The sequence below is a fragment of the Talpa europaea genome (genome assembly GCF_964194135.1).
Source record: "Talpa europaea genome assembly, chromosome: 2".
Lineage (NCBI taxonomy): Eukaryota > Metazoa > Chordata > Mammalia > Eulipotyphla > Talpidae > Talpa > Talpa europaea.
This window is the reverse complement of record NC_140068.1, coordinates 27,550,519-27,563,110: the sequence shown is the minus strand read 5'-3', so window position 1 is coordinate 27,563,110 and position 12,592 is coordinate 27,550,519. Positions and strand designations below refer to the sequence as shown.

General features: G+C 34.3%; 1 protein-coding gene across 2 annotated transcripts in view; it reads left to right on the top strand.

Moving 5' to 3' along the window:
• LAMA2 (laminin subunit alpha 2) overlaps positions 1 to 12,592 on the top strand; it is a gene marked incomplete at both ends in the record, with an annotated part of 514,626 nt that overhangs the window by 248,141 nt on the left and 253,893 nt on the right. For both annotated transcript variants that reach the window (XM_084228925.1, XM_084228924.1), the window contains one exon: positions 1,769 to 1,942. In XM_084228925.1, coding sequence (XP_084085051.1) covers positions 1,769 to 1,942 — 174 coding nt within the window. The remainder of the gene's footprint in view (positions 1 to 1,768; positions 1,943 to 12,592) is intronic.

Here is a 12,592-nt window from a genome sequence, read left to right as displayed (position 1 = left end):
AAACTCTCTTTTTGTAGTCAGCTTCTACTTAAAGTTACCATCAAAAAGTCATGAACTTTTCTTTCAGATGTGTAACTTTGATCAGTGCCTTTAAGGTTTTATTTGTAACGAGATGTAGACATCTTGAAATAAGTAGACAGTAGCCTTGGCAGTGACCATGATTAATATGTGAAGCAGGAATGACATTAAAGTTGTTTTAGCCCCAAGGGGAGATAACTCAATAGAGAAAACATCAGGTCATGATAGGGAGAATTATGTATTCTTTCCACCAGCTCTTTTGATACTCACATTAAGAACAATCTCTTTATCATCCTTTTACATAATACTTATTAACCATCAGCCTTCAGTTACTCTTTGATGTTGCCTGGGTCTTTTTTATTGTTGAAAGAGGACACTAAATTTGAATATTACCTCATTTCTTAGTTAACTTGAAAAAATTCCAATTATTGCCTATTTAATATTTTCTGGGATTTTCTTCCTTTAAGATAAGACTTAGCAAGTCTACCTTTCTATCTCCACAGCCTGCCTCATTCTCCATTGCTTTCAACTACATGCATAGTGGATTGTCTTCTTTTTTTTTTTTAAAGATTGATTTATTTGTTTGTTTGTTTGCTTGTTTGTTTATTTATACAAGCACTGGGTACAGTCGCGCAGGAAGGTGAGAGAATTCACCAGAGCAGGGAACAGAACAGGCAGACTGACAAAATACTCTGCTGAGGAAAGCAGCAGGCATGGCAGGAGAGGTCTGTGCACCATGTGGGACCCTTGCTGGCAGCCGGGGATCGAACCAGTGCTGCAGAGGCTGCGGGCAGCTTTGCAGCCCAGCGCTTAACTGCTGTGCCACCAGGGAGGCCCGGATTGTCTTCTTATAGGAGAGTAATGAAAGGAATATTGGACATTTGGGAATTTCACTGACCTGTGTGGCAGTTCTTAATGAAATAGAGAAAGTGGACTCAAGAGACAGAGGTCTATAGGGAGAATGAGAAACTATAAAATGTATGTTAAGAAGTTAGGTTCTTATACTTAGAGAGTTATTGATGTCACTCAGATGGTGAGTGACACAAGACCAGGGTTGCATTTTACAACACTACTTCCATAAACTATTTCCAAATACATCTTGGTTTCCATTTTAATGAGCTAACTAATCCTTAACACAACTATCAAATATTTTTTCTCCCTGTATTGCTTTTGCATCAATCTGAAATATTATGCAAAGGTAAGAAATACTGAATAAAAAGTCACCTTTCGGTCACTTGCATATTTTATTTCTTTCCTTCCTCTACTTTACAGATACATATGCATAACCGTTTTTGTTTATTTTCTGTCCCATCAAAAGCCCCTACTGCAAAGCCCTTTGAAATATTTTTTTTTCTGTAAGCAACAGGAAGTTATTAGTGGAAAGAAAAATATGAAATTCAAGGTCCAACTATTTGATAACTTATATAATATTATAACCATTGTGGAACTTTGAAGAAATTTCTATTTTTAAGAAAGAGACATTTTGAACCTTATTTTTAAAGACTTTGAGTCAAAATAAAAGATTATGTGATATCTTCCAAAATCCTACAAACATCAGGAAAAAAATAACAATGGACACTTTTAATGATTAGATATAAGTTTAGTGACATTCACAACTCTTATAACAATTTTCTAAGCTTTGTAGGTTTTTTATTAATTTCCAAAAATGAACCCCACTAGAAATGTAAAAGAGAAAAGGAGTGGTGGACTTCTCCCCCTTAAATAATGACAATTGTGTGTCTTCTTTAAGATACAAGACATGAGTGGCTGGTATTTGACTGACATCTCAGGTCACACTCGCATGGCCCCTCAGCAGGACAGCTTCGGTACACCTCAGCAGATCAGCATCAGCAGCGCGGAGGTCCAAGGAGCTTTTCCACAGAGCTACTTCTGGAGTGCACCGGCTCCATACCTGGGAAACAAAGTAAGTTCATATGGTGCTTGCTTCTTGCTACTTTGCATTAACATCAATAAAGTGAATGACTTTTATTTATCTTTTCTTAAAGTAAGGTGAAATCAAATACATATGCTTATATAAGTATATAAGTAGATATACATCTATATATGTAAATATATATAAATACATATACTATTACATGTTAAAGTCTTACAGTATATATGTAATACATGTAGTGTTACAGTATTACTTTATATATCAGTAATTCGTGTGTGTATATATATGCATACATACTGTATATATGGTAATGAAATGCTGAAACCAACTAAATTAGCTTGAGTTAGACATTTCTCCCATGCCCCATGGGTGAGGTATGAATACAAGAAGTTAATGGGCCGTGAAGTCCCTAGTGCACAACTTGGCATAGTTCCATATGAAATTTTTGAATGAGAAAATAGGTTAATGAGGCCTCTAGGACATTATGGTAAAATAAATTATAGGTATTGGAAGAAACTGTGCTGTATTTACTTGAAGTAATTGTCTTTCTAGAGTTGTTGATGGTGGGATACTTAGCAAAGTTTTCCTCATCTGTTTCTATTTCACTTCAAAACATATTCAAGAGAATGGCTTTTTCTATCTTGTATGAATGTTAATTGGAAATGAAATTTATTACATAACTAATTTAGTGCTTGTCATGAATCTTATATAAACAACATATTTCTTGGAAGATAGAGAGAGAACTAGCCTAAAAGAAGTGCCATATTGAAAGTACATGTTTGTTTGAAAGCCCACTCACACATATATAAAAACATACACAGATAAACAAATGTAGCAGCCTCAGAAATGCAGGATTTTTTTTTCTTGCTGTAGATTAACTCTATCTGGATAAGTGCCTTAGTATTTAGAATTTTATTTTGTCTTGCTTAATAATTTATTGGAAACAATCTGGTATAGTATTTTTTTAAGATTTATTTATTTATGCATATAAGAACTGGGGTACAGGCCAGAGGTGTGTGGGGATGAGAGTATTCATCAGAGACAGAGTAGGGAACAGAACAGACAGATTGACTGAAATACACTGCTAAGGGGAGCAGCGGGTGAGCCAGGAGAGATCTGCTGCGTCATGCGGGTTGCTCCCTGGCCGGGGATTGAACTCATGCTGCAGTGGCTGCGGATTGCTTCATAGGTTGCGTCTGAACCCCTTTCACCACCAGGAAGGCCCCCCTAGTTTTTCTAAATTTTATTACTTGCTTGTTTTGGGAAAGTTAATACCTTGTCAGCTGATAGTTCTTACCTAATTACACTAGAAGCTATAATGGTCACCAAAAAATCCCTTACTGAATTCATACTATTTAAGCCTACTTTACCCTATAAGAGTACGGTGGTATTTTTAGAAGAAATTGTGATTGATTAAATGAATGAAATTGTATTTATAGTTAGTAGATAGTAGTTCTTTGTCATGGCATGTGAGTGTTGAAATAGAAAAACCTAGTCGTTCATATGCTTCTCAGTAAGAGGGAATTGGTGGTTTCACTTGATTGAAAACAAAACCATAATTCATCACCAGTTTCTTATTTTTAATAGACTTCTAAATGATATTACCCAAAAAGTATAAATAAATAAAGTACATTTTCAATAAATAAGGATTTTGAAAGAGAAAAGGTATGTTGCATAAAATTCAATAGTTGTAATAAAAATCCAATTAAACTTTTATTTACAAGGCCCTTTACAGCCAAAAGTCATTCTATTCTATTCTATTCTATTCTATTCTATTCTATTTGGAAACCTCCTGTATTCTCAACAATAGTAACCTAGCACACAACACTTGAATGTCTACTGCCTAAAATTGGCCTAAGATAAATAAATACACTGTTTCATTTCTCTTTCACTCCATTGTGTGGCATTCAGAGAAGAGCCTTGGTCTGAAGTGGGTAAGTTTCAGAAGTCTTATTTTCTTATGTTGGTGAAATTTATTTACAGAAAGCTTATAATAGAATATTTTCCCCATACAATAGAGTTTTACCCCATATTTTCCATCATTTCTTCTTTCCTCATATGCTTTTTCTTTCTGTTGGCTGAAAATCAAACTGACAGAAGGTAAGCAAGTAAATGGGATATTAAATAGCATCAGAGCAAGGAATTTGGACATCCTGTTTGTAGTTGCTGGTTCCCAAAGATAACTTCCCTTTTCTGGCTTAACTGAAGCTTATAATCACCCACACTGAAATCTTTCATATTCCCCTACTGATCATTTTCACATCAAAAAGCTATGCTGGCCTGTGCTTCGGTTTCCACTCAGTGAACAAAGTAATGGTAACAGGGTGTGCAAATTGTTTGAATATGGAAGACATTTTTTAATGTAATGTGGAAGCCCTCGGTGGTTTACTGTCAGACATTTCAGTATGAATGAAACAATTTGCCTTAATAATTGAACCATATAAATTTTTGATACTACAATAATACTGCAAGCTTTCACAAATTACCACAGTACATCTTAACTGTCATGTCACATCATGTAAATTATAGTCATGAAGACATGCTTAGCTCTCTTGATTTAATATCTTGCTAAGGAAATGGAAAATTGTAGGGCCTTGTTTGTAAATCCAATAAAGCCACTTTTCTAAATAGTTGAGGCTAAGTTCTTTACCAGTAATTGCTGTTCCAATCCGAACCATTGCCAGAATCTGACAGAAATGGTATATCAAGATACTACTAGTGCATCTGGTTAGATACTGAATTTCATTTACTTACGTCGTGATCCACAGGCTGTAGGTGCATAATCCCTCCTCTGTTTTTTTAGTGTTAATTCCCAAGCAAAAATTACTTATGAGATGCTATTAGCTTTCTTAAATATTTATATAAGCAAATTTTCAAACATTTCCCTACAACTGTTACAAGGCTACTTAGAAGGAATATGTGCTGTATATATTCTGTTGTAATGAAGATGCCACATGCCATTCTTCCCTTATGAACCTGACCCCAATAAAACCGTTCTCACATGGGACACATTTTGCTAACAGAACTTTGAGCTCTTCCTAATTGTAATAAAACTCAAGAACATGACAGTTTTGCAAAGGAGTACTTTTTATCCGAAGAAACATTTATTATTGACTGCAGTTCTTCTTTGGAGTAATGAGGTATATAGAAGTGATTATAAGTGCGGATGTGGATAGTAGATGAGGCTTAGAAAAATTTAGCACATTATTATACTGACCATCTAAAAATTTTCCGTGATCTCAGCTATGTTAATTTCTCAATAGCAATTTGGAAAATACTTTACTCATAGATGTGTGAATATTTGGCACAATCAAATGTTAAAGCTACCCCAACATCCTAGATGGTCAAAGAGAATTATGTCTGGAACCCACAGGGCTATGCCCAGCAGCATTTAACTTTCAAAATGCTTAGCAAATGTTAATGTTTGGTCTTAGGGCATTTATTTAAGTATGGAACTAGGCAGAAATGGAAAGAGCTAGAGGACAGAGTCCTGCTGGTATGCTACAGGCTACAGCTATTTAGAAACAGTTTGGGTATTTGAGAGTGGAATAATTTACTGCTTTGGTAAACTAACTGCTATTAGAACATTAAAATAATCATTTACTTAAAATTACCCTAGTGGTCTGAAATAGTTTGTGCAGTATCCAAAAGCAATTCTTTTCTTTGTAAAGTTCCCTGAAAATCTGGCTTGGTTTGATATGTGTCGCCTCATTACTGATAAGCTTGGAAATGTTGTCTCTGAGCATTATTAAATTAATTTTGTGATTTGTTCTTTACAAAACAATACTTATTTTCTACAGAATTATACTATTTTTTTCTGTTTAATCTGTTTCTAGATTAGAGATGCTTTTAAATTATTTCATGTAGTTGCTGGGAATTTCTCTAGCTTAGTTTAAGAGGCACTTTTATGAGGTCTCCTGAAAAAACAGTATTGGGCTCCTGAAAGCACTCTCTGGCATGTCTTTGTTGTGCTTGCTTGACTTTCTTTCTTTTTTTTTTAAAGTTTTACTTATGCATACAAGAACTGGCATGTAGCCAGAGTGTGGTGGATGAGAGGATTCACCAGAGACAGAGTGGGGAGCATAACAGACAGACTGGCTGAAATACACTGCCGAGGAAAGCAGAAGGCAAGACGGAAGAGGTCTGCTGCACCATGTGGGTCAGCTCCCTGACTGGGGATCAAACTTGTGCTGCGGTAGATGCTGATAGCTTCATAGTGCTGAGACTTGCACCACCAGGGAGGTCCACCCACTTGACTTTCATTTCTACCTCATAGATCCCAAATTAAAGATATGGATTTGAAGAAAGATAGATGCTTGAGAGTTACAGGACGGAGTAGGACTTGTTGCATAAAGAGCTCAACAAATACTTTCTGATTGTTACCTATTTAAGAACAACAACAACAACAACAATTTGATTAGTTTGCTCCAAATGACTCCAGTTAGAATGTATGTGGGAATTGAAAGATAATTTCAGTCTTGTTACAAACATTTTTAAAAACTTGCTAGCAAGTGTGATCCATTTTCTTTTAGCAGAACAATTTGTACATGTGATTTTTTTCTTTGTATTCTGCTAAATTATTCAAATAGGAAGGTCAAACACTATCCCCACCCTTAATTTCCTTTAATTTAAATTTGGATGAAATGCATTAAATAAGAAGGTCATCATGTATGTGGAGAAGGCACGATCATAAAAATAAATAGGATAAATCAACTGCAATTGAATTTTTATTCCATAAATCAGAACTCATCAAGAATTATTTGATAGTGTTGTAATACCAAGATTTACTGCTTATCATAAATAAAATTAAATGTTAGGGGTAAATGGAAAGATTATTTATAAAAGAACAAAAGAGAACTCAGTTATTGCCCATAGTTATTGCAGTGTCACTATGCAAAATTAGCCCACCTCTGAGTCTGACATCAAAATCTCTCAATTTTACCTGTCTTTGTCTTAATATTTTCCAAAATTAAATTTATCAATTCTAATAATTCTAATTCTAATATTGCAAGTTATTGAATTAAAATATTTTAATATCTATAGCCATTATTCTATTCACAGTACCTTATAATACAATGTAGTGGGGAAAAGATTCATTTTCACAAGATAGGAGACTGTTCATACTAAACAGTTTGTTGGGAAAAATAAGGGGTTTACTTAACAGTAATTTCAAACAACATTGTGATATGGTTGCTAAAGAAACTAATAAGATTATGTTGGTAGGGATTTACTCCTCAGGACAAGGGAAATAATAAATACACAGATTCTGTGCAAAACAACTCACCTAACATATTCAACTGAATTCACAAATTTCTATTTTCTTTAACTTAAGATAAATGATCAAAGTAATCAGCTGATAAATAAAGATATCCCAAGTAGAATAGTCAGAGCCAAGAGTAGAATCCAGATATGTCTAGTCCTTTCCAGTTAATCATTTTTTTATTCAATTTTAATTATTAGTTCTTGTAAGACATTTAGCTTTGAACTAGAGTTGCTTGAGCATCATATGCAAAAGAAAGTATAAAAAAGTAATGAATTTATATAAATGAAAATTAATAAAATAGTAAACAAATATCGGTAGAGAGGACACAAACCCCCGTGCTTTCTTCTCTGTATCTATGAGTATCTATGAACTTGGTGTTTTTTTTTAAAGATTTATTTATTTGTGCATGCAAGACTTGGGGTACAGGCCAGAGGTGTGGGAGGTGAGAGGATGCATCAGAGACAGAGTGGGGATCAAAACAGGTGGATTGGCTGAGGGGAGCAGCGGGCAAGACAGGAGAGGTCTACTGCGCCATGTGGGCAGCTCCTTGGTCGGGGATTGAACTTGTGCTGCTGCAGTGGCTACAGATAGCTTCATAGATTACGTCCTAACCCCCTGTGCCACCAGGGAGGCCCCTAATGTTTTGTTTGTTTTGGTTTTAGACTAGATTTCACTTATAGGTGAGATAATATGCTATTGGTCTTTATCTATCTAAATTTTCCTTAGCATAGCTTCCTTAAGGTCCATCCATGTCACAAAGGGCAAAATTTCATTTTTTCATATCTGAATAATACTTCATTGTATATTTATATTGTTTTCTTTATCCATTAACCTACTGATGAACACTTAGGTTGTTTCCATATCTTGGTTATTTTATGTACTGTTGCAATGAATATGGATCTGCATATATCTTTTTAAATTAAAGTTTTCATTTTCTTTAACTAAATACCCTGATGTAAAATGAAGATCATATATTAGGTATACTTTTAATTTTGGGGGGAAACTCTTTACTATTTTACAGACTGATTACACCAACTTATATTCCCTTCAAATATGCACAAGAGATCCATTTTCTTCATGTCCTCATTAGCATTTAGTTCTTTTTATGAAAGCTATTCTAACAGGATGAGGCAATACCTCATTGTAATTTAAATTTATATTTTCCTGATGATTGGTGATGTTGCAGCTTTTCATATATCTATTGGCTGCCTGTTTATCTCCTTTGAGTGTCTTTTCAGATCTTCTGCCCATTTTTTAATTGGATTGCTTGTCTTTTTGCTATTGAGTTGTATGAATTCTTTTTTTTTAAATTACTTTATTTATTTATATAAGCACTGGGTACAGTCAGAAGCGCGGGAGGGTGAGAGAGTTCACCAGAGTCAGAGCGGAGAGCAGAGCAGACAGACTGACGAAGTACACTGCTGAGGGGAGCAGAGGGCAGCAGGAGAGGTCTGTGCGCCATACGGGACTCTCACCTGGTGGCCGGGGATCGAACCGGTGTTGCAGAGGCTACGGGCAGCTTTGCAACCCAGAGCTCAACTGCTGCACCACCGGGGAGGCCCTGTATGAATTCTTTATATATCTTTTTGATATTGACCCCTTATCAAATATATAATTTGCAGATATTTCCTCTAGTTCAGTGGGCTATATTTTTTATTTTGTTGATAGCAGAAGCTTTTTAGTTTGATTTTGTCCCTTCTGTTTATTTTTATGTTTATTTCTTTTGTTTTAGATCATTAAAAAAACCTTAAGCAATACCATTCTAAATGAGCTTGCCACCTATGATTTTTTTCTAGGGGTTTTTATGGTTTCAGGTTTTTATTCAAAAGTTATTTTTGTGTTTAGTATAATATAGTGATCTAGTTTCATTCTTTTGCATGTGGGTGTTCAGTTTTTCTCAGCACAATTTAATGAAGTGACTGTCCTTTCTCTACTATATATTTTGGCCTCTTTTGTCCTAAATTAATTGACTACACATTCATGGGTATATTTCTGTCCTGTCTATTCTGTTCAGTTAATCTATTGCCTGTGTGTGTTTTTTTTCAACCGTGGTGTTTTGGTTACTATAACTTTGTAATATAGTTTGAAATCAGGAATGTAATAGCTCCACTCTTGTTCTTAATATCTTATTTTTAAAAGATAAAATAATGAAGGAAAAGCTCCATTAATGTGAAAATAAAATAACAAATCCAGTTGAAACAGAGACTATAACCTAAACTAGCATCAATCCAAGAATTTTAATTAGAGAAATCTGCAAATATTTAAGAAATCTGAAATATTAATGTCAAACTGCATTTTTTCTACATCCTTTTGTTTGACTATTTTCATGTCCATGTGTAGCTCAATGGAGAACAACAGGAAATCATGAATTGCTGGTTCTGACTTCCAGTCCTTCTGAGACAACCCCCAGTATACTGGCCTCTGACACTGCAATAGATCAGCCTGTTGTGGTAGTTTAGTGGAGCAGTGTCATGTCATTTCTGAACCTATCATGGCCAAATTAGTCTTTATATACTAGGGTTTTGTTGATGTCATTTAATTGCTGTTGATAGTGGGAGAAAAGAAGAGCACAATGGTGGGAAGGGTGGGACACAGATATTACAGAGGAAGGAGTACCAGGGACACAAAGACAACCATCTAGAAGCCATGACACAATATCTGCAACAAATCCTTCCCATATAGCCCTCACAACAGCCTAATTTGCTGACACATTAATGGTGTACTAGTTAAACTAATATGTTATTTCCTTTCTTCATTATGAGAATGACTGACAGCTATTATTTATTTAAAGGAAGACTTTGGTCAGTTAACTAATGCTTTTCACAGATCTGAATCAAAGATTGAAATCTCCACTTTATTAGTTTTCTGAATTGGACATACCCCAGAATACAATTCTGTTTACTTTGATGATCTGTAAAATGAGAGTTCTAGCATCCCCTCAGAATTGTGCACAGCCTTTTAAAATGCTTTTAGTACACAGAAGTTATTTAAAACATGTCATATTCTTTGTGAATGTCCATAGTAGTATACTGTGGTAATTCATACTAGAAGTAATCTCTATATCAATCAGTAATATTTGGTAAAGAATACTTTGCCCCCCTGCCTATTTAGTTCATTTTAGCCAATTAAATAGATCATATGATGTAATGAACATCTTTATAGCAACACATAAAAATTAAAATAGTTGGTCAGCTTTTTGAGAAATCTGCAGAGGGTTTTGCATTTTATCTTGAAGGTAACAAACTACAGTTAACAAGAATTGCTGCATGTATTTCCAAGCAAATTGAGTGATAAGTATCTTGCTAGTTCTGCTTCACTGAAAGTCTAGTGTATAAAAGGATTTGACATATTTGCCCATCAGTAACTGATTAGAGAAGTAAATGTTATAAATATCATAAACATAAATACCCTGCAGCTATAAAGTAGCCAGTTAAAGTGACATCATTAAGGTAGACTACAACCCATTAAAGACTGGGGTCATTATAGAAAAGGGAAAAAGTGGAGATATACACTCCTACAGGGACAGAGACACATTAGCCCGAGGGTAGCCATCAACAAGCCAATAAGAATGGTTTAAAACAGATCCTTTGCTCATAGTCCTGAGAAAGTACTAACTATGCTAATGCTTTGTTTGGGAACTTGGGTAGCCTTATTTCTGTAGTTTCAGACACTCCTTTGTGGTACTTTGCTATGGCAGTCCAAGCAAACAAATACGGATAATCAAATATTGATTCTTTTTAAAATCTCATAATTTTCACTTCATAATAATTTGTAGAAAACAAAAGATTAATCACTATAACATATGAAGAGGTTATAAAAATTGATGAGAAAAGCCAACAGCCCAAAAGAATAATAAGCAATAGATATGAGTAAGCAGTTCAAATAGTTCATAGAAAAGGAAATATAGTCTTAAATATATGCAATGATGTTCAGTCTGACTCATACCATAATATCTACATTCTGTTGGCTTATATCTTGGGAAAGACAATAAATGAATAACACACTGTTACATCCTTAGAGAAATGAAGATCCTTATGTATTTGTTGTAGGGATATATGTTGATGTAATCCAAGAAAGCTATTTTAGAAATCTCACTAAAGTTAAAATGCACATATGCTTACATATTTATCTTCTGGGAAATCTACCCTACAGGTACATATATAATTATGAAATGACATATATGCAAAGTTATTTTTTCATAATCTATGTTAGCCGAAAGAAATATCTACCATTTTGTGATTGAATATGTGAATTTTGGCACATATGTACAAACATTATAAAGCCATAAATATCTATAAACTATTTAAAACCAAAAATAGTTAAAAATATTTAAAATTATAAATATTTAAAACTATAAATATTTATAAACTATGAAGTTCTTCCTGTGTTAGCTTTCTTCTATATCATTTTTCATGACTAATCCATTGTATATTATTAAGTGATTAAACCCAAAAGCAGAATAATGTATATTTGACCACCATTTGCCTAAAAAAAGAGAGAAGTAAAAGGATATACGTTATCATAAGGTTACCTAGCTATTTAGAATAATAGTCTGTTTGCCTCACCTTGTTATCTGTTGCCCCACTGAGGAATAGAGTATTGTCAAAGTTATATAATAAAAGTTTTACTAGAATAGCTGTTGTTTTTATTTTAACCTATTACGAACTATTAATTTTTATTCTGGACCCTGTAAGAACTATTGTTTTGATGTGATCACTTAATGAATATTAAGTGTCCCAATCCTATAAGCTAAAAATTGGTTGGCGTGCTTAATTAATCACAAAGATTTGAATAGCACTCTTATTTTCACAGACAGTTTCAGGGAATTCTAACATTGTCATTAGGGTCTGCTGGAGAAGTAATAGTTTACATTTTTATTCCTGAGTTCTTCTCATCACTTCCAACAATAGCAATTGAGTCGTATTCTCTCACCTTACTTCTTCTGAAGTTCTCCCTCTATTATCTGGTTCTGAGATTCCAAGTAGTTGAAATCCAACACTTACCAATTGGAAAAAGGAGCTATGTGATAAAGCCCTAATCTGAATTATGATGAATTATTAAACAGATAGTTTGTTGGGTGATTGAAAATTACCTGCAAAAGAGTGCTTATCTACTTGAGGTATATCAAAAGCTTACGGAATAGAGCCAATTAGACTGACTGTCTCTTCAATGAGTTGTGACCTATCGATGGTAATAGCTTATTATGATGATAAATGAACCCATCTCTCCAACTGAGCCTGAGTACACACTTGAGCAGTTTCCTTGAATCATGAGGCCATTACCTCTCAACTTCAGATCGACAGCAGTGACAACCATGAGAGCAGACAGCATGCATGACTAGACACAGATGATTGTTTTACTCAGATGAATATATTTACAGCCATTTCAAAAAAAAAGGGGGACCTCCTTATGCATTG